The 22,327-nt window shown below is 53.2% G+C and overlaps 1 protein-coding gene across 2 annotated transcripts; it reads left to right on the forward strand.

Moving 5' to 3' along the window:
- Positions 1 to 1,405: 1,405 nt before the first annotated feature.
- Positions 1,406 to 22,145, forward strand: ERN2 (endoplasmic reticulum to nucleus signaling 2). Of its 2 annotated transcripts, XM_024744534.1 has the most exons (22): positions 1,406 to 1,498; positions 3,288 to 3,393; positions 3,726 to 3,759; positions 3,971 to 4,043; positions 7,899 to 7,971; positions 8,110 to 8,217; positions 8,544 to 8,645; positions 9,915 to 10,179; positions 12,020 to 12,098; positions 12,191 to 12,338; positions 12,450 to 12,571; positions 13,255 to 13,410; positions 13,680 to 13,848; positions 18,401 to 18,485; positions 18,624 to 18,813; positions 18,893 to 18,992; positions 19,067 to 19,266; positions 20,517 to 20,664; positions 20,753 to 20,880; positions 21,404 to 21,527; positions 21,609 to 21,676; positions 21,761 to 22,145. In XM_024744534.1, the coding sequence occupies exons 1-22, from the start codon at positions 1,406 to 1,408 to the stop codon at positions 21,971 to 21,973; spliced, it is 2,784 nt and encodes a 927-aa protein (XP_024600302.1). In that variant the 3' UTR covers positions 21,974 to 22,145. The 2 variants fall into 2 exon arrangements, with proteins under 2 accessions (XP_024600302.1, XP_024600303.1); XM_024744535.1 differs by lacking the exon at positions 13,255 to 13,410 and having other exon boundaries at positions 1,415 to 1,498.
- Positions 22,146 to 22,327: the final 182 nt, after the last annotated feature.

Below are 22,327 nucleotides of genomic sequence, written 5' to 3' on the forward strand. Positions count from 1 at the left end.
AGAGGTTTCTGCACCATGAGGGAGTCGGGCTCTCCAAGGCTACAGTTGAGGACAATGTGGTTAGAGGATGCCTTAGGTTTGGCAGGTTCTTGTAAACAGAGCCTGAGACAGGGATTCTTGCTCAAGTGACATGTCGGGAAGAACTCTTTAAGAGAAGGGGAGTGAGGGAAGCAGGATGGGGCAGGGGGAAGAGCCAAGGAAGGAGGGGTCTCAGCTGGAGACCGGCTTCAGCCTCATCACACGGGGACCTCTCGAGCACAAACTGCACCACAGAGTTGGTCCCACCTCGAGGCAAAAGGGCCAGTCTTTTGTACCCCATGTCCGTCAGTCATGGGCAGGGGGCACTGGGCTGCCCCAGTGGCCAAGGGCAATTCTGTAGAGAAGCAGGCCCCCGTGAGCCCCTAGCACTCCCCCCTGCCCAGCAGCTGGGGAATGCAGATGCCAGCCACGCAAGATTGACTTGGGGTTACTTGGGCAAGCCTGGGTGACCATGAGCTGATTGCAGTGTGGGTCAGGGTCAGCGTGCAGGAGCAGGTGACACTGAAGACACCAGAGATGACAGCAGAATTGGGGGTGGGGATGAAAGCTATGGGCCAGCCAGCAAAGTCTTCATTGACTGTGGGCGGTGTGACCGGAGGGCCAAGGATGACAGAGGAGGAGGGGGAGATGGTGGCAGAGCCCGGCTGCACGACCCTCAAATCAGCAGGGATTTTTACACAAAGAAGGAGAAATGAATGAGTCAAAACTTGAAAACCAGCTGGACCCCTGCAGGCCCTCCCTGAACCAAGTCTGCCTGCAGCTAGGACTGTAACGGCCATAGCCAGGCAGCCTTTCATGTGTGCATTTGATATCTAACGCTTAGGAATCTGCAAGTTCTATGAAAACAGAGATCTTATCTCTCCTGCTTCCCAGCCTGGGATAATAGATAAATATCTATTGAATGAATAACTGAACCAACCAATTAATCTGTCGTTTATCATTTCTCAGTAGAGGCCACTGGCATAGTAACAAAGAGCACAAGCTCTGAGGTCAGACATCTGAATCTGAATCCCAGTTCTGAGCCCCAGCTGTTACATGGGGAATGCTGTAAAGATTAAGTGAGTTAATGATGGATGTAAAGCACTTGGTACAATACTTGGCAGGTGGTACATTCTCCATAAGGGCCGCCGTTGGTAAAATCCCTTTTCCAGGAAAGCTCAGAGCCATCCCTTGCGGGGTGACCGAGGGGTGCAGGTGTGAGTGCGATGGGAAGGGAGGGGAAAGAGCAGAATTACGGACTGAGGTTGCGCCCCGGCCCCTGCGTGCCCAACTGGCCCAGCCCGGGGCGGAGTCTCTTCCTGCTGGGCGGGAGCCGTGCGGTCCCCTGGTGGCCCCGGGGACCAGGACAGCTGTGTGGACGCCGTCTATGCGGGCTATGGCGAGCGCGGCCCGGGGATCCGGCCCTTGGTCCCCGTTCCTGCTGCAGCTCGCGGCGCTGCTCGGGACGCTCGGGCCACAGGTGAGAAGCGGGCGGACGCGGAGCCTCCAAGGTCGGGGCCGGGGTCGCAGACGGCTGGGGCGCGGCGGGACCACAGCGGGCGCCTCTCCCTCCCCCGGGTCCGGGTCGCCCCAAGGCGGCCCCTGGCCTGAGAAAAATTCCTAGCTTTGGGGAGTTGCCGGTTGCCCCACGAGCTGGAGAGACTTGCCCGCGCGGAAGAGCGCAGGTAGACCCAACACCCCGCGCATCCTGCAGCATGGGGGTGGGAGTGGAGGGAGGGGACCCTCGCTTTCCTGCCAGGCCTCGTAAAACTTCTGGAACCCCGGCTTCCTTGGAACTTTGGATCCACTTGAAGGTCCTCTGTCGAGAAATGCGCCCATACACCCAGCTTTACAGACAAATCCAGGCGGATCACAAGGCTCCCCCCCTTACCCGTGACTGGACCCCTGATTCACAACCTCTGGGATAAATAAGCCGGAGGTATGGGTATCTGGTGCAGCCTTGCCAGGAGTGGAAAAGCCCAGTCTTACAGAAATGCAGTGAGAAGGCAAAGCCAGGACTAGAATCCACGTGTCCAGCCTGGAGTCCCCAGAGCAGTTATTGGGATCATAGAGGCACCTGCTCATGCCACTCCGTGCCCACTTCCAGCTCAGGACCCACCCGATGGTTGCCAAGTAAGGATGTGCGCACAGTCTGGCCAGATCGCGTGTTTCCAGAAAAAATGAGAAAAAAACTAGAAATGAGAAAAATGAGAAATCTTGATTTTTTTTTTAAGTGAAATCTTTCCAATTTTTAAAAACTTGGTAGCTAATTATAAACGACATTTTAAAAACGATGATGGTCAAACGAAACTCAGCAGTGGGCAATCAGTCCGCAGCGTCTTCTCCAGATCACTCTCCCTCCTGCCACACTGCCGCTCACAAAACAGGTCCGGAGAAGAGAGGACCCGAAGGAAGTTTCCTGACTCTACTTCAGAACCATTGGCTTGGCCCCAAGCCTGAGGGTCCTGGAGCAGGATGTGGCCTTTGCAGGGGTGCGGCTAGGCCACCCGGATGTTAGGGTTCCTGCTAGGAGCTCAGCCCCACCCTGTTTGCTCAAGGAAGGGCTGGAGCAGGTGAGTTAGCCCAGCAGGGGCCAGACGCAGGGCGGCACCAGCCCTCCCTCCCTTGGCCACCCCCGCACTTGGTCCAGGGGGCCTGCTGGAGCCTGGCACCAAAAGCAGCTGGGCCGGTCTGGGGAGACGGAATGGGTTGGGGGAGGCAAAGGAGAAAGGGACCGGGCACTGGAACCAGAGAGATGGTGGTTCAAGTCCAAGCACAAGCCCTCCCTCCCTTGGCCACCCTCGCACTTGGTCCAGGGGGCCTGGCACCAAAAGCAGCTGGGCCGGTCTGGGGAGACGGAATGGGTTGGGGGAGGCAAAGGAGAAAGGGACCGGGCACTGGAACCAGAGAGATGGTGGTTCAAGTCCCGGTTCTGCCATTTATCTGTGTGGCTGGAGGCTAATTACCTAACCTTCCTGAGCCTTAGTCTCCTTCACCTGTGCAATGGTGAGAATAATAGCACCAATCTCTTAGGGAGGCTGTGAGGGTTACTGAAGTCCTTTTGTAAAGGAGCCAGGCCCACCGGCTCCCACCATGACCCCTCTCTAGGGTCGTGGAGATCAGTGGGTGGAGCCAACAGCTTCCCCAATCCTCCTTCCTTCTTTCTCTGTTTCCCTCTAGGGGAAGGGGAGTCACAGCCAGCCCTGCCTGGAGCAAGCACTAGGGCGATCCCAGGCCTCTCAGAAGAGGTGACTTTGTTTCCACTGCAGGTTCAGACCTTCACGCCAGAGAACCTCCTGTTCGTGTCCACCCTGGATGGAAGTCTCCACGCACTGATCAAGAAGACAGGGGACTTGAAGTGGACGCTGAAAGACGGTAAGCAAGGGCAGTCACTCCTCCCTCCTTGGATCTCGCGTTGGGGGGAGGTCACCTTGGCGTGGACGATGAGAACATGGGGTCTAGAATCCAATAAGCAGGTGTCCGCAGGCAGCTTTACCACTTACCAGCTGTGTGACTTTGGGAAAGTCACTTCACCTCTCTGAGCCTCAATGTCCTCACCTGTAAAATGGGGCCTCACAGAGTTCTTGGGAAGATTACATTACACTCATGACAAATGCTTGGCTTGGTGTCTGGCACCCAATAAGCACCAATGTGAGGTATGCCTTTCCACGGGGAGTCTACTCATGCCCATGTCCCTGTCCCTACAGATCCCATCATCCAGGGGCCAATGTACGTCACAGAGTAAGTGGACCCCAAGGAGCGGGCAACTGAGAGATGGGGAAGCCATAGTTGCCTGGAGGGGCGGGTGGGCTGGAAGTAAGGGAAAAGATTTGGGTCTGGAGCTCTGTGGTGCCTCCTTCGAGGGTGGGCCCCTACTGGCAGGGAAGTTGGAGGCCCTCTTGGAACCAGGGGGTGTGCACCCAACCTTCTCCCGTTCCTCTCTGCCCCACAGGACAGCCTTTCTCTCAGACCCAGCTGATGGCAGCCTGTACATCTTGGGGACGCAGAAGCAACAGGGATTAATGGTGTGTTTCCTACAGTGCTTGGGATGGGTGAGGGTCAGGGCTTCTGTTAGCCAGAGCACTGAAAGGGTGCAGGGCTGTATGGTCAGAATCCAAGTGTCCTGCAGAGGGTGAAGTCTGAGAGCACTGGGGGAAGGCTGTCTGGAGGGGTCTGTTGAAAGGGGTTGGTAGGGTGACTCTGGCTGTGTCTGCAGAGCAGGCTGACCGGATGACTGTCAGGCCTCTGAGGGCGTCACGTGGGGTTCTCCAGGGGACTCTGAGGGTTTTAAGGGGAAACCTACGTATCAGTTAGCTTGTGCTAAATAACAAATTGCCCCAAAACTCAAACATAAAATACAAACAATTTATTTAACTCATAATTTTGTGAGATGACAGTTTAGGCTGGACTCAGCTGGGTGGCCTTGACTGAGTTTGCCCAAGCATCTGTGGTCCGCTGCCGGTCAGCCGGCTCTCTTTCTGAAAACTGGTTGGTAGTTGGCTGGCTTTTGATGCGGGCAACTGGGCCAGGGGTCTCTCATCTTTTAACAGGCAAGCCTGGGCTTGTTCACATGGTATCAACAAGGGAGCCAGAAGCAGCAAGAGAGGGCGAGGCCAGTGTATGAGCATTTTTCAAGCTTTGCTTATACAGTCGTCCCTTGGTATCCACGGGTCAATCATCTCCCACCACCAAAATCCAAGGATGCTCAAGTCCCTTATATAGAATGGCATAGTATCTGCATATAACCTACACGCATCCTCCCATATACTTTATTTTTTTAATATTTATTTATTTACTTTGGCTGTGCCTGGTCTTAGTTGTTGCATGCGGGATCTTTATTTAGTTGCAGCATGTGGGATCTTTTAGCTGCGGCACACATGCGGGATCTAGTTCCCCGACCAGAGATCGAACCCGGGCCCCCTGCACTGGCAACGTGGAGTCTCACCCACTGGACCACCAGGGAAGTCCCCCTTCCATATACTTTAAACCATCTCTAGATTACTTATAATATCTAATACAACGTAAATGGTATGTAAATAGTTGCCAAGTGTGCGGCAAATACAAGTTTTGCTCTTTGAAACTTTCTGGAACTTTTTTTCCCCAAATATTTTCAATCTGCATTTGACTGAATCTGTGGGTTCGGAGCCAGCGGATAGGGAGGGCCGACTGTATCGCATTCGCTAAAGTCTCATCAGCCAAAGCTGGTCACGTGGCCAAGCGCAGAGTCAGGCAGTGTCAGAATTCTGACTGTGCCATGGGATGCCTACCAGGATGGTCTTACGCATGAGATTTAGGAAACCGAATTGGTAAGAAATGTTAGTATGTAAGCAGGCAAGGTCCCAGCAAACAGGTGGCACACTACAACGGGAGAGTTTGAGGCAGTTTTATTAACGGGATTCCCTACAAAGGTGTGGGCCGAGGTAGGAAACCGCAGGGCAGGGTGCTGTGTCCTATGGCCCATACCGTGGGGTGCCATTTATCAGCCCTAAGCTCAGAGGAGGGGAAGGATCCAGAGGGGGGCTTGAGGAGAGGACCACCTGGAAGGAGCTGAGGCCTTTGGGGGAGGGACACAGCCAGCCCTCGATGACCCTGTGGAGAGGAGACCCAGGAACACTCGCCCTGATTCTGCCCCCTCCCCGTATCCCAGCCCCCGACTGGAAGCCAGAGCACAGGGCGCCCACTGATGGAATCTAAACAAGTATGTCTCCCATGGGGAGGGCCGGGTGGAGAGTGGACCTCCAGTCCATCCAGCTCTGGGGGTCATCACTGGGTCTTATGGGCAGGTGCGGCGGTGAGTCACATCACTCTCCCTGCATCTGGGATAAAGTCCAGTCGCCCTGACAAAGCACACCAGGGCCAGCTCACTTGTGCCGTCTCTTCGCTCACCTACAGGCACCCATGCCTGCACACACCTGCACACACACCGATCAACTTATTGAATGTGCCAGCTCTGGGGCTTCACCCAGCTTGTCCCAAAGAGTCTGGAACCCTCTTCCATTCTGCCTCTATTTCCCCAACTCAGTCAGGATGAGCCGCAGCACACAAATCTCCGTGGCTCCATAGAGCTTGCTTCCTGCTTACAGCGTGTGACCAGCGTTGGTCCCCCGGGGGCTCTGTACACTGTGGTCTACTGGAGACCCAAGCTGTTAGACACTCCACCGCAACCGAGGCTTCTCAGTCACCAAAGCAGAAAAGGAGAATGAGGTGAAGCACACCTGGCTCTTGTAGTATCCACGTGGACCTGGTCTCTTCTGCTCCCTCCCTCTGGCTAAAGCAAGTCTCATGGCTGTGCCCACTTTAAGCAGGAAAAGAAATATAATCCACCAGGAGCCCAGAAGAAGAAGCAGAATATTTGTGAGAAGTGCTCCCCTTCCCCTGGCTGTTTCCTACTCACCCCTCAAGTCCCAATTTAATAGCCAAACTCCTTCCCAATCCGTGATCTTGCCTCCAGCTGACCTCACTTTTGGCCACTCTGCCCCTCTCCATCCCCACTCCTGGTGCACTGGCCTCCTTGCTGTTCCTTGAACATGCCAGTTGGTAGGTGGCCCTGCCGTTGGCCTCAGCATTCTGTCCCTCTGCCCAGAGCACTCTCCCTCCACATGACCCTGTGGCTCACTCCTCCCTTGGCTTGGGTTCTTACTCCCTAGCTGGGCACATTATGTGAAATCACATCTCAAATCAGTGTCTATCCTAGTTCTCTGAGTTTGTTTTAATATTTACCACTACCTGGCATTATGGTTTATGTGTTTTTGTTTGTTTATTATCACACACACACACCAGAAATGTAACTCTGTGCAGAAGTGCACTTGGTCAGTCTTGGTTACAACAGAGTCCTAGCACCTGGCTAGTAATAGGTGCTCATTAAACGGTTGTTGAATGAATGAATAAACAACTGAACTTCTTCCATCAGTCCATCTTCAGTCCCCCACATCTGCATCAGGTACCCTCAACTTCATGTGCTCCCCCTGTCATGCACTAACCGTACCAACTATAGGTTGTATGGACTTCTTTTGTTGTCCATCCTGACTGAGCCCCCGGGAAGTCCCGACTCTCTTTCCCTCAGTACTTGCTTGTGCCTGGGGTGCTGTCTGGCAAGAGCTCTGTATGTGGAGTTTGGGGATCTTTTTCACTTTGATATAATTTCAAATGTAAGGAAAAAATGCAAAGATAGTTCAGAGCAATTGTTTATTCCCTTTACCCAGATGCATCAATTTTTAACATCTTATCACTTTCACTTTATCATTCTCTCTTAATAGATGGATAACATTACACATGTGTATATAAAATTTTTTTCTGAACTATCTGAGAATGAGTTGCAGACATTATGCTCCTTTACTCCTAAAGCATCATTGTGTATTCCTAAAACAAGGATTTTCTCCTACATAGCCTGAGTGTAAATTATCAAAATCAGCAGATTTAACATTGATACAATAGTGTTATCTAATCCACAATCCATATTAATTTTGTCAAGTTCCTAATGGTGTGCTTCATTGTTTCCAGTCCAGAACCCAAACCAAGATCACCACTTGCATTTGGTCCTCATGTCTCTTGAGTGGAACAGTTCCCCAGCCTCTCCAAGGCTGTCATGGCCACTGAAGTTTTCAAGTCTCAGCAAGTGTTTTTGAGGTGGTCAGGCCAGCATCATGTGATCAGGTGGCATCTTGGCACTGGGAGTGGGATTTTCTGCAGCTCCTTAAGTTGTTGTGTAGCAGAGTGGTTAAGTGTGAGGGAAACTAACTGGCTACGCTCAAGGCCTGGCTCTGCTACTTACCAGCTGTGTGATATTAGCCACATTACTTAGCCCCTCTGGGAATGGATATGATAATAATTGTACCTAATGAATAGGTTGTATGTGCTTCTCTGCTGTTTCCACTCCCCAGAGACTGCCGTTCACCATCCCCGAGCTGGTTCATGCCTCCCCCTGTCGCAGCTCTGACGGCGTCTTCTACACAGGTAAGCATCTCTCAGCCTGGAGTCCTGGTCCAGCAGGGACTGGACCTAGGTCAGGACAGGCCAGCTAGGCACAGCACGGAGAGGCTGCACACCCTCTCCAGGCCATCTTGAGAGTGAGCACATTTCCCACCTCCACAGGCCGGAAGCAGGATGCCTGGTTTGTGGTGGACCCTGAATCAGGGAAGACGCAGATGACCCTGACCACAGAGCGACCCTCTACCCCCCGCCTCTACATCGGCCGGACCCGTGAGTCAGGCCCCAGCTGCTCCCCGAGCTCTGGGCAGCCCCGCTTTTGCTCTGCCCAGGCCTGGCAATTGCTATCCACGCTGGGTCCAGGCCAGTCAATCACTCTGTCAGTCAACAAACACTTCCCTGAGCACTGAACAAGGAGTGGGGGACACAGAAGTGACCAAAACAGACCTGGTTTCTGCTATCCTGATGCTGCTTGAAGACTCTGGCCTCCAGGCTGGGTGCTTGGGAAGCCCCCGCCCCCATGAGATGATGTCCCCCGGGTGGGAGTAGAGGAGCACCTCGTGGGCGCTCCTGGTAACCCTGCTTCTGGGTGTCCCCAGAGTACACGGTCACCATGCATGACCCCAGGGCCCCAGCCCTGCGCTGGAACACCACCTACCGCCGCTACGCAGCAGCCCCCGTGGATGGCTCACCTGGGAAATGTGAGTGCCTCCCTTCTCTGGCTCCATCTTGGAGCAAGGTCCCCAACTCAGGGAACCCTGAGTGGTATCCACGACCAAGCCCCACCACATTCTGACCCACCTGAACTCCTGAGGGACCCCACGTACTGAATGACGCACCCTTGACAGACAGCCCTAAGTGACCCCTCTCGACACCCAGCCTGACCCTCCTGTACCCTGAGCAGCTCTTAACATCCTAATTCCTCTGCACTCCCAATGAGCCCAGCCAGGTCACCCTGGGTGCTCCCCACCTCCTGAGTGACCCCAAACAACCCCTGCACACCCTGAGCAGTCCCCCAAATGTTGAACGACCCCTGACAGATGACCCTAAGTGACCTCCCCCAGACTCACCACCCCCTTGATATTATAACTGTCCTTCCCTATGTTTCCTAAAACTGTACAAATGTTAGATTTTTAATCTTTGGTAATATGATATTACAAAGAAATTGCCTCTTTTCTTCTGTTATTGTTCAGCTCAGTCATCTTCATATATGCTTAATCCTTCTAGTCACTTGGGTTATTTCATCTTCTTCTTTATTATTTTTTTGTTTCATTTCCCTTGGTATATCAGTGTCTTTGTTACTGGTTTCTAAGAACTCATTTATGACTAAGGATGCTGACCATTTGTCAGGCAATGCAAATGAAATGCCATATTTTATTGCCATCAATTTACTATGGTGTTTTAGTTGTATTTTAGTTGTGTATTAAAATATAATCATGTTGTGTTTTTAAAAAAATAATAACTCTCCTTCCCAAATGCCTGAGTGACCCCAAAGGTGCCCCAAGCCACCCCTCAGACCCTGACTCCACCATTCCACGTGAGAACTCATGCAGGCGACCTTGACACACCACAGGTGACACCCACAGGGCCCCTGGCTGACACCCTTCACCTTCTAAATGACTTCCACGCTACCCACATGTCTCCAGACCACCCTGATTGACCAGCAGCCAGACCATGACTGACTACCCCACATCCTAAGCGACAAGGACTGATTCACACACCTGAGTCGCCTTTGGATGACCATGACTGACCCCCTACGTCTTACACAGCTGCCAGTTGACCCTGATCAAAGTGACCCAGTGAACTTCCTATGTCCTGATTACCCTCCAGGTGATCTCACCTGACCTCCATGTACCTGAGTGGCCCTCCTGATGGCCCACCCTCAGAGGAGCTTCCCCACCTCAAGATGCTCCAAGGTGCCTCAGGTCAGGGCTCCCTGACCACATCTCCTCAGCCATTTTTCTTGGCAGACACGAGCTACCTGGCATCCTGTGGGATGGGCCTGCTGCTAACGGTGGACCCAGGAAGCGGGGCGGTGCTGTGGACCCAGGACTTAGGCGTACCTGTGGTGGGCATCTACACATGGCACCAGGACAGCCTGCGCCAGCTGCCCCATCTCACACTGGCTCGGGACACCCTGCACTTCCTTGCTCTCCGCTGGGGCCACATCCAACTGCCCGCCTCAGGCCCCCAGGACACCGCCACTCACTTCTCTGCCTTAGACACCCAGCTGCTGTAAGTGCCCACACCTGGGGACTGGGGAGGAGCTTCTGCAAGTGTTGTAGCCCAGGTCCAATGGGCAGGTGTGATGTCTGACCATGACACGCCAGTACAGCTGAACCAGGGGTCAAAATATTTCAAGCAGTTTCGTAAATAACCAGTGCCCTGCACCACCCCCCATGTGCTCCCAGGACCCCCTGGCTGGCCCCACTGTTCAGCAACTGATAGGGTAAAGTCTGGCCTAGGAGGGGCCTCCATGTCTCCACCCCAGTGCTACAGCGGGCACCTGTTAAGCTTAGTAGGTACTATGTGTTTACTGATTGTTAAAAACTTTAAATATGACCCTTCCTTGCAACACCAAATACATTAGTGTCCCCATCTTGGGGAGCCGGGAGACAGACTAGGAAAATTGGGGATTATCCGTTCTTTCAGTTCATCCCACAAATATTAATTGAGCACTTGCTATGTAGCAATTGCTTGCTAGGCTCTGGGAGTACAGTAATACAGCCAGTGTTCCTACCTACAGAAATCTCAGAGTCTAGTGGGGGAGACAGGTATGTAAAGACGTAATCATTATATGGTATGATAAAGGATGAGATAAGAGAAGTATAGGGTGTCATGGGAATGTATAGGAAGGGTACTGAAATCAAGACTGGGGGCAGAAGGTAATCATAGAAAGCTTCCTAGAGGAAGGGACCTATAAGTTGAAACCTAAAGGATGAAGAGGAAACGAGAGAGAGAGAGACAGAGAGAGAGAGAGAGAGATCATGGCAACCAGGGAACAGATTAAATTAACAAAATAAATAAGGCTGGAGCACAGCTCTGAGCACAGAATAAGGTCTGAGGCTGCTAAACAGGGATCTTGTAGGATCATTTAAAGGGTTTGGGACAAGGCTAAGGAGAAGCCACTAGAGGGTTTTAGGCAAAGAAGTGATTTGATCATATTTTCATTTCAGAAAGATAACTGGCTGCAGTGTGAAGAGTATCTTAGAGTTGTGGGGAGGAAGTGTTCACAGAATATTGCATTAGTTCAGGCAGGAGATGAAGACACTTTGGACCAGGCAGAAACGCTAGAGATGGAAATAAGTGGAGGGTAACAGATATTAAGAGGAAAAACCAGTACGAATTTGGTGATTAGAGCAAGGAGTCAACCATTATGCTCAGGTTTCTAGAGGCACGTGAGTGCGGTCGTTTTCAAAGGTAGGGAGCACTGGAGGAGGAAGTGGTGGGGGTGAGGAGGAAGTGGGGGAAGAAGGGGGGAGGAGCAGCTAAGGAATGAGGAGATGAGTTCAGATTTAGAAGATTGAGCTCATGGAAGAGGTCTGGGCTAGAAATAGATTTAGAAACAATGACTATAGAGCTTGTTATCAGTTAGCTTTTGCTATATAACAAATCAGCCCCAAAATTTAGAGCTTCAAAACAAACAAACATTCATTATTTTTCAAGATTCTGTGGGTCAGCTGGGTGGTTTTCTGGTCTGAGCAGCCAGATGGTGGCTTGGCTGGGCCTGGACAATCTAGAATAGCTTCACTCAGCTCTCTCGTAGTTGGTGGACTATTTAGCCTATGGGATGTCAAATGAGGTCTCTCATGCCCCCGCAGACTAGCCTGGGTTTTCTTCTTTGGTGGTCCCGGGGTTCCAAAGAACCCCATGAGAGGGCAAACTCCAGTGCACAAGCATTTCTCAAGACTGTGTTTGTGTCACATCTGCTATTGTCTCACTGGCCAAAGCAAGTCACTTGGCCCAGCCCAGAGTCAGTGTGGGCGGGGATAATACAAGGACACGGGTACTATGGTGACTGAAACTACCCACCACCATCACTCATTCTTCTCCCCCTTTTCCTCTCCCCCACTAGGATGACGCTGTATGTGGGGAAGGATGAAGCTGGCTTCTATGTGTCTAAAGCACTGGTTCACACAGGGGTGGCCCTAGTGGTGAGAAGGGTTCTCTGAGGGGCTGGAAAGAGGGGATGGAGCAGGAGAGAAGTCTCCCCCCACCACTCCTGACTCTCCACCTTCTGCCATAGCCTCGTGGACTGACCCTGGCCCCCACGGATGGCCCTACCACAGATGAGGTGACACTCCAAGTCTCAGGAGAGCGAGAGGGCTCACCTAGCACTGCTGTCAGATACCCCTCAGGCAGTACGGCCCTCCCTAGCCAGTGGCTTCTCATTGGTAAGACCCCCTCTACCCAAATTTAGAGTAGATAAAGGACCTGTGAGCTCAGTTTATGAGCTGGAAGGCTGAGATCACCTCCAACGCATTGACATTTTCCCTGCCCCTTAGGACACCATGAGCCACCCCCAGTCCTGCACACCACCATGCTGAGATTCCATCCCACGCCAGGGAGTGGGACTTCTGGGACCAGACCCTCAGGGGGCACCCAGGCCCCAGCTCTCTTCTTGGAGGTCAGTGCTAGAGGGGCAGAGGGCATGGGGGGAGGTGCGGCAGCGGGCGGGGGCAGCCCTTGGACCTCTTCCTCAGGCTTCTAGGAATAACATTCGGGGGTGGGTCAACTGACCTCACAATTTCTCGGAAGGAAAACTTTCATTTGTTGTTATTGCCAGAAGAGTGTTAGAAGTGTTAAAAAGATATTGGCTATCTAAATTGTGAAACATGGGTCACAGTTTTCTTTATTCTTCTTCAATTTAAAGTTTACAAAATATTTATCAAGTGAGAAAATGAAAACGGAAAAACTATAAAAGCATGTCCTTCTGGGAGAGGACTGGACAAGAGTTGCCAATAGTTCAAGTTTAGAAGGAACAGGCATGACCTGGAAACATAATTCTCAAATCTGGTTGCTTATCAGAATCACCTAGGAGCCCACTCCAACGCCCCCTGAATTCAGAATCTCTGGAGGTAGATATCTGAATTTTTAGTGATACCCCAGGAGATTGCTTGTCCTCAGCTAGGTCTGAAAGACCAGTCTACTGGGGCACCATGGTGTTTCAGCACCATGGAGAGTGCCAGGTTTCCCACCACTCACTCCTCACCCCTTCAGCTAAGCCCAGCCCTATACTGGGTCATGAAGAAGGGTTAGGGGTTCCACAGTGGGAGGGGCTTCTAAGAGTGAAAGGTTCTTTGTCCCCAGCTCCTGAGCCTGAGCCGGGAGGAACCTTCGAACCTGGAGCTGCATCCTAAAGAGAAAACCCCAGACCTGCATCCAGGACTGGGACCCCAAGACCTGCTGGCAGCCAGCCTCACTGCTCTCCTCCTGGGAGGATGGATTCTCTTCCTGATGAGGCAGGTAAGCCCATCATCCCTGGCCTCAGGCCCATCTCATGGTCTTCCTAGGGGGAACTCTGGTCCTCCTCTCCAAGACCACTTGGCAACTTTCTCCCTCACCCAGATCCAATTCTGCCCCCTGCTGTCCTCTTAGCAGCTCCCAGAGCCCTTGATACTGTGCTCTTTATGCCAGTGCTCCAGGGACAGGCCATCTCAGGCACAGCTTCTGGGCCCATCATGGGTCAGGGGCTGGCCAAGGCTGGGCCCTCTTAGGCCCCCATGTTTCAGCAGCAGCAACAGCAGCTGGCAGAGAAGCAGCGGCAGCAGGCCTCCCTGGCACCTGCAGGCCCTTCTCACATCTCACGGGATGCTCAGTCTCAGCCCTCCGGGGCCACCCCACGGAGCCACAAGAGGTTTCAAAACCCCCCAGAGCAAGACCAGCCACTTGAAGACCCCGAAGGTGAGCTTACATGAACAGGAAAGGACAAAGTCAGGGACAAAAGAGAGGGGAAGGTTTAGCTTCAAAGTCGGTGGATTAGAAGCCACTATAGTGGGGTAGCCAGGCCTAAATGAGTTAATAGGAGAGAACGTCAAATAGTGCCTGCTATGTAGTTGAGCCCTCTAAAAATGTTTGCCATCATTTTTACTGTTGTCGTTATGTTCAAGGACCCTGCATGCAGATAGAACTGGGTATAGATCTAACTCTACTAACTGTTAACTTTGATGAACTGCTTCACTCCTCTGAGCTTCAGTTCTCTCATCTGTCAAATGGGAATGATAACACCCACCCCATGACATCACTTCATGACGAGAGGTTACATCACCATTACTATTAAATCAGACTATGTGATGTTACTAATATTTGTGTTAAAATAACATCATATTTGGTAATAATAATAGTAAATCACCTAGGTACCATTTTGTTCCTTTTCTCTTTAGGGCTTTTTATTTTTTAAACGTTTCTCTTCTCTTTTCCCAATTTCATCCTATAAACAAGCCCTTTCAAGCTTCCTCTGGAATCTGTGGGATGCCCCAGGGGAACTTCCACATGCTTTTAGTGGTCAGTCCAGGCTACTTCTCTCCTGTTTCTTTGGCTCCGGGCTGGGCTGGCCTCGGCCCTTTGTGTGAACTGCTGCTGGACCCTCCTGTCACTGCTCAAACCACTGCCTTGGAGCCTTGGAGCCACTCTGCTGTGTCCTTAACTCAGCGTGAAGTCCGCCCCATGCTTGGCGTGCGGCTCCCGTGCTGCTCCCAAAGTTCCCCCTTGCGTTCGCCTCCCTGTGCTGAGAGGGAAGCAGCTCTCTTCCTCGGGGCTCAGCTCTTGTAGAAAGCCCCCCACTGCCTAGTTGCCTGAGCCCTGAGAGCTGCAGTTCCAGTCACTTTACTGGCTCTGGGTGGGTCCAAGTAATACTCACCCCACTGCACCCTGAAACACTCATCTCCTTGGACCTTCTGACTCGAGACAAGTCTTCCCCAGATGACCCAGACTCCACCTTGTCCCAGGTGGTTCTCGTCAAATGACCTCGCTGTTCCTCCTGCCATCATCGTTCAGGTGTCCCTCACAACCCCGGTCCACGGTCCCAGTCACTGACAGGATGGAATTCCTTCCCCAGACGTCTCAGTCCCCTTGTGAGTCCGCAGATACCAATAATCCTCAGAGGAGGAGAAAAAAAGATGTTGAATCCCAGCCCTGGCTCATCCTTGATATATAAAACACTTAAACTTCTTTACTCACTATAAGAAAATAATCAAAGTGATATCAGTGCTTCAGGACAAGAATCCCAGCTAGAGCTTGGTACCTTTGTTACAAAACTCAGTGGTAACAATCTCTTTATAATACTGGATTCCCTCTGGAATTGAAAAGAAATCTTTCTATTTCTTTCACTTTCTTCGTTTAAAGTTTTCATAAACTTTACTTTGGTGTTTTCATGACCTCTAGGCAAAGCCAGGAAAGGACAGGCTGTTACTAGGCTCTGTGATAAATGCTGTGATGGGGTTGGGGAGGATACAGGGAGCTATAGGAACACAAAGGAGGGGCATGTAGCTCAGACATGGGGACATGGGAATTGTCCTGAAAGGCAAGTCTAAGCTGTGATCCCAAGGATAAGGAATTACCCAGGTGAACAGGGAGGAGGGGGACAGCAGCAGTCCAGGTGGCACCAGTAGCACAGGCGAAGGTTCAGAGATGAGAGGAAGCAGGGTACACATTCCGGAAGCTGAAAGGAAGGTGGCAATCTCATGCTCATGGGTAGGTCAGGTGGATAAAGTAAACAAGTGAAGCAGCCACATAGGAGAGAGAATAGGGCGTGATGGGACTGTGGTAAACTGGAGAACAGGTGCTCGGGCTCAGCCTGCCTTGCTTACTGCTGCAATCTTGACCCAGAGCATGGCTCAGGGAATATCTGTTGAGCCAGTGACTGAGTGGCCACTGCAGGTTCTTAAACAGCCCTTCTCAACTCAATAAATATATATGGAGTGAATATGTGCCGAGCAGGTGTGAGGAACAGGCAGAATTAATAGGCTGGGACTTGCCCATCCAATAGGCAACAATATGGAGTCCAGTGTATCAAAAATCTTTAGTGCAGGGAGAGTCAAATAAACGAATGTGGCAGATGGCAGAAAAGCTTCGAGAACCACTCTCCAAAAAAGCCCCCGCCACACTGGCACCATGTGGCAGCCTATTCTTATTCTTAGGACATCTATGTCAGGAACTCTGACCTTGGAAATCTTGCTTCTCCTCTTGGTGCGGGAACGTTCCTCGGGACCTTTTTATGGTTCACAAAATCTACAGTGGAGTCCTGTCCCACTCTCATTTAACCTCCACAAATCCATCTACACGTGCTTGGCTGGGTGTCCTCCAGGACCACTGGCTACATGGTACGTTCAGCGGCAAGTGGGCGCAATCAAGCCTGAACCAGAGTTAACACTGAGAGCTAACATTTATATAGCGCTTACTGTGTACCGGGCACTTTCCTAAATGCTGTGCATGCATGAACTCGTATGATAGTCACAACATTTTTGTGAGGTGGATACTATCATAACGCTGATTTTATGGAAGAGAAAATGAAAGGTTCATGGCACTCCACCCCAGACTCACAAAGCCAGTAAGTAGCAGCTCAGGAACTCAAAAGCAGGTCAACTCTGGGATGTTGCCTCTGTTTGCATTTTGGCAATACCCATGAAAACAGGTGACCAGTTTAATGGTTTCCCAACCCGTGTACAAGAAGCAACACAATACATCACATGTTCTTGAGGTTTTCAGAGGGAATTCTGACTGTACACTGCTTCCCTATCATGTGACAACTTTTGATTACTTTAGAACTTCTCTCCTGCATTTGCTGCTTCTCCATTATCATGATATAGAAGGCTGAGCAAATGGTGAATATGTTTGTGCAGACTGAGCCTCCCGGCTCATTATTATTATTTTTAAAAACTTATTTTTGGCTGCATTGGGTCTTCGCTGCTGCGCCCATACTTTCTCTAGTTGCGGCAAGTGGGGGCTACTCTTCGTTGCAGTGCACAGGCTTCGCGGGCTTCTCATTGCGGTGGCCTCTGGTTGTGGAGCACGGGCTCTAGGTGCGTGGGCTTCAGTAGTTGTGGCACGCGGGCTTAGTTGCTCCGTGGCATGTGGGATCTTCCCGGACCAGGGCTCGAAACTGTGTCCGCTGCATTGGCAGGCAGATTCTTAATCACTGCGCCACCAGGGAAGCCCCCCGGCTCATTATTTCTGCATTCAGGGCCAGAAGTCTGGCCTCCATCCCGGCATTGAGGGTGCTCCTGAATCTAGAGTTAGTTCTGAATCTAACCCAGAAAGCACATAGCAAGTCTTCACCTCATGCCAAGGGCATCCAGAGCAGGGAAGGCAGACACGTAAGAGACCGGAAACGCAGCAGAACGAAGCAAGTGGTACAGAAGAGGGGTCGGAAGTGCTCAGGGACCCTCATCTGGAGCCAGATGATCATGGCTGGTTCAAATAGGCTTTCCCGCAGCTCTGTCCCTGCTTCCTGAGCTGCCGGAGAGACAGGCCCATCTTACTTGTGGGCGATGTGCTTCCAGCAAGGCCCTGGGCCCACACGCCTGAGTGTCCATGGTATACAAATTTTGGTTACTGCTTGCATCTTGTCAGGAGATGAGAGTGACTGTTTAAGCCAATAATCCAGAGCAGTGCTGAGGGACAGCTTAATACTTTTCTCACTGATCCCTGATGCTGATTTTCATTTGCTTTTCCTAGAGCTGATTAGAGAGACTAAAGCTGGCAGCTCTTCCTAAGGAGAGTGTTCTCAGGGCCACGGAGGGGCACACAACTCTAGGGGCGCCAGATACACTTAGCTGTGAGCATGGGGCCCCTTGGATCTGAGCAAGGTGCAGCTTGGTGCATTGTGAGGGGTCTCTCGCAAGCAACCCAATAGGAAGAGCAGTAACAGTCCAACCCCATCCTTCTTAACAGGAAACCAAGGCCTTCTGGGGAATCCCTGCTGCCCTAGAACTAACTCTGGGACAGCTCAGCATCCAAACACCCACTGACCCCGCCCCGCCCTCTTCCAGGACAGTCTTTTCTGCAATAGCATTCACCCTCCGCACGCTTACGGCTGCCAAAACTCACCTTCCTGTTTGAAGCGAATTCCTTAGTTAAAAGGGTTTATAACTGGTGGAGGTGGGTAAAGGAAAGAAACCTGGGCAGAAGATGCCAAAACAGGGAGAAGGATAAAAGAGGACAGTAGAGTGAACCTCTCCCCGACCCTTTCTTCCATTAATCCTCACGATAATATTGTGCAGGATCCTTGACATAGGTCCCACTTTACAGATGAGAGGACCAGGGCACAGCGGTTAAGTCACTCGCCCAAGTTCACACGGATTGAGTGGCAGCACGAGACACTGGACTCAAGCAGTCTGGCACCAGGCGGGGCGTGGAAGGGGGAGGCCGGAGAAGGGCCGAGGTGGGGGAGCCGGGACTGGGCAGGGTGGCGACCGTGGGCAGAGGCTCCCTGAGACCCCCCCTCCCCTCCCCCCAGCCGAGCAGCTCACCGTGGTGGGGAAGATTTCCTTCAATCCCAAGGACGTGCTGGGCCGCGGGGCAGGCGGGACTTTCGTTTTCCGGTGAGCGGCAGCCAGGAGCCAGGCTGGGGATGGCCACCGTCCCTTGGAGAGCCATTCTTTCCGAGAACCCCCGAGGTGGGCACAGTTCCTAACCTTTGCCTTCGTCTGCCCTCTGGACCTCCGCTCGCCACCTCCTAGGGGACGGTTCGAAGGGCGGGCCGTGGCGGTCAAGCGGCTCCTCCGTGAGTGCTTCGGCCTGGTCCGGCGGGAGGTGCAGATGCTGCAGGAGTCTGACAGGCACCCCAACGTGCTCCGCTACTTCTGCACCGAGCGGGGACCGCAGTTCCACTACATCGCCCTGGAGCTCTGCCGGGCCTCGCTGCGGGAGGTGAAGCCTGTGCTCAGGGGTGGGCGGGGGGCAGGGTCCTGGGCCGCGGGGTGACGCTCTGCCTCTCGCTGCTCCCCAGTATGTGGAACACCTGGAGACGGACCGCTGGGGCCTGGAGCCCGGGATGGCGCTGCAGCAGCTGATGGCGGGCCTGGCCCACCTGCATTCCTTACACATAGGTACCGGCCCCTCCCGCCCTCCATCCAAGCTCCCGACTCCCCCCTCAGCTCTCAGCTCTGCTCCGCTCTCACAGTGCACCGGGACCTGAAGCCCGGCAACGTCCTCATTACGGGGCCCGACAGCCAGGGCCGAGGCAGAGTGGTCCTCTCAGACTTTGGCCTCTGCAAGAAGCTGCCCGCTGGCCACTGCAGCTTCAGCCTCCGTTCAGGCGTCCCCGGTACAGAAGGCTGGATGGCACCCGAGCTCCTGCAGCTCCTGCCCCCAGACAGCCCCGTGAGTCCTCCCGCCGCCCGAGGCCACAGGAATCATTCCCTGCCCAGTGCCTCTCCTGTCTGGGCCCGCTGTGTGACCTTCAGTCACTCCTCCAAGCCTGTTTCTTCATCTGTAAAGTGGGGATAATTCCTCCCTTCTTACCTAGGGTATGGTTCTCAACCAGGGATGATTTTTGCCACCTTTGGGCAATGTCTGGAGACATTTTTGGATGTCACACTTGGCAGGGGAAGGGAGGCTTGTTACTGCCGTCTAATGGGCAGAGGCCAGGGATGCTTGCGAAACATCCTACAATGCACAAGACGGTCCCCCAGGACGAATTATCTGGTCCAAAATGTCAGTAGTACTGAGGTTGAGAAACTCTGAACTAGAGAATAGTTTTCATCTCTACTGTGATCCACAATCACTGGGGAACTTGAAAAAAATTGAGGTGCCCAGGCCCCACACCCAGTAGCTGACCCCCAGTGACTGTAATGTGTAGCCAGCGTGGAGAGCCACCCAGATGCGGAGGGTTTGGGGGAGCATCACATGAGGTGATGTAACTGGAGCACAGAGCAGTGTCTGACCCCCAGAGACACTTGAGTTGGAGACCCCAGGATTATAGATTTTTGAGTTGGTGTGTAGGGGAAAGTCAGAGGCATGGATGAGAGTAACACACCAGGCAAAGCCACCCCACCCCTGAAGTTTAGAGAAAGCTAGGATTGGCAACCTGGAGGCCCAAGGACCAAAGCACTGATGTTAGGAGCCAGTGCAGGTTTTGATTTTTTAAATTAGCAGCCAATATTTTAACTTCTGGGAAATTGCACATGAAAGTCTAGATTTCTGGATTCACTTGGAAAATCAAAGCTCTGCCACCGAGAAAGTCCCCTGGAGGCAACCAGCTGGAGCTAAGTGCCAGTGGCCATGTGTGGACAGGGCCAGCAACAGATCATACAGTCCTCACCGCTGCCTGACCACCTCATGCGTGCCCAGCTTCACTTGGTTTGTGCTGCCCACCAGACCTGGAGGAATGACACTTGGAAACCTAAACTAGAGGCTCAGTAGGGGCAGAGGTTTTGGATGAAAACCGTGGGTCCCTTTCAACAGTGCAGAGGGGAGGGGATCTAGGGCCAAGAGGGTGCCTCTTGGGAAGCGTCCTTGTGTCCTAGTCCGAGCCAGATCCCCAGCTGCCATATCAGCCCTGGGGAGAATGTAGCCCGGCAGACTTCCTGGAGCAGAGACTTCCTCCTTATGCTCGTCCCTCTGGCCCCCAGACCAGCGCAGTGGACATCTTCTCTGCAGGCTGCGTGTTCTACTATGTGCTTTCCAGTGGCAGCCACCCCTTCGGAGAGAGTCTTTATCGCCAGGCAAACATCCTTGCAGGCTCTCCCTGCCTGGCTCACCTGGAGGAAGAGGCCCACGGTGAGGGGGACCTGGGCTGGCAGAGGAGGGAGGAAGCAGGGCAGAGCCTGCGCGGGCCTGAAGCCGTCCCTCCCTCTTGCCCCTACAGACAAGGTTGTTGCCTGGAACCTGGTGGAGGCCATGCTGAGCCCCCTGCCACAGGCTCGTCCCTCTGCTCACCAGGTGCTGGCCCACCCCTTCTTTTGGAGCAGAGCCAAGCAGCTCCAGTTCTTCCAGGTCAGGAGGAAATCTGGGGAGCGGCCCCAGAAAGTCCCAAGTTTGGGTCCTGAGCAACAAGAGAGGGGAAGCCAGATTGGTTGGGGGAAAAGAGACTCGTCTACCTGTTCCAGGCAGCCCAGATCCTTATCTCAATCAAGGCAGAGCCCAGACTCCCGAACACTGCCATCCTGGCACTGCACGGTCTCCTCAGCACTGCTTCCCCAGCCCAGCTGCCCCTCATGTGAGGCTAGACCCTGTTCCTTTCAGCCCTAGTCGTCACTCCTGCTATACTCGTGCCCAGACAGCCCATTCCACTTGTGTGACCTTGAGCCTCCTTGCTCATCTGTAAAACGGGGACGACAGCACCTCTGTCACCAGTTGGATTACACCCCACACAGCACAGAGAAGCCACACTCCATAGGAGGCAATAATACTTACCCTAACCCGAGCAGCTTCGGCTGCTGCACTGCCCCAGCCATAGGACACTCCTGGCCTGTGGCCTCCGAGCCCGCTCAGGAGGCTCAGGAGCTGTGGGTCCTAGGACGCCAGCGACTGGCTGGAGAAGGAGCCTGAGCAGGGGCCGCTGGTGACGGCGCTGGAGGCGGGTGGCGCTGAGGTGGTCCGGAGTGACTGGCACAAGCACATCTCGGTGCCGCTGCACACAGGTAGAGGCCAGACTCCGGTGGCCCGGGAGGCCGAGGGGAGCCCAGTGGGGACGGCTGTGCCAATGACCTCCCCGTCCACAGATCTGAAGAGGTTCCGGTCATATAAGGGGACGTCGGTGCGAGACCTGCTCCGTGCTGTGAGAAACAAGGTGTGTTCCAGGGCTTGGGAGGGGCCTGGAAGGTGGGGAGGCCTGGTCCAGCTAAGCCCGGGCTCTCTGCTCCGACCCCTCCAGAAGCATCACTACAGGGAGCTCCCGGCCGAGGTACGGCAGGTGCTGGGCCCCGTCCCTGACAGCTTCGTCCAGTACTTCACAAACCGCTTCCCACGGCTGCTGCTCCACACGTACCACGCCCTGAGGAGCTGCGCCTCTGAGAGCCTCTTCCTGCCCTACTATCCGCCGGCCTCAGGGGCCCAGGAGCTGAGCCTGGGAGCTGCTGGGAGCTGAGCTGGCCTGGCGTCGAAAAGACCAGCAGAGGCTGGGCCGCCAGGGACACCAGAGCAACAGTGTGGCCGGAACCCGGGTGCCAGGCACCCCTCGGGGAACACAAGAAGAAAAAGGAAGATTCATATATGTTTAATGTAATATAAAGGCAAGGGAAAGACAGTCCCGAATTCAATAGCAATATTCTGTACAATTCATATGGTAGGGTTGAGAGGGAAGGGGAAGCGGCCTCAGAACCCACACCGGGACATGTACAAAAATAACTTACACAGCAGCCCCACCTGCAGGGATGATGGAGCTTCCACCCCAGCCCCCAGGGCTGGGGGACACCCCATGAAATAGGGATCTAACCACCGT

The sequence above is a fragment of the Neophocaena asiaeorientalis genome, unplaced genomic scaffold (assembly GCF_003031525.2).
Source record: "Neophocaena asiaeorientalis asiaeorientalis breed wild unplaced genomic scaffold, Neophocaena_asiaeorientalis_V1.1 scaffold91, whole genome shotgun sequence".
NCBI classification, from domain to species: domain Eukaryota; kingdom Metazoa; phylum Chordata; class Mammalia; order Artiodactyla; family Phocoenidae; genus Neophocaena; species Neophocaena asiaeorientalis.

Excerpts from the sequence above, each read along its gene's own strand:
- ERN2 (XM_024744534.1), top strand. The coding sequence starts at position 1,406 with ATGCGGGCTATGGCGAGCGCGGCCCGGGGATCCGGCCCTTGGTCCCCG. Across the intron at positions 1,499-3,287 it reads TCGGGACGCTCGGGCCACAG|GTTCAGACCTTCACGCCAGA; the intron begins GTGAGAAGCGGG and ends TTTCCACTGCAG. Across the intron at positions 13,849-18,400 it reads GCCACTTGAAGACCCCGAAG|CCGAGCAGCTCACCGTGGTG; the intron begins GTGAGCTTACAT and ends CCCTCCCCCCAG.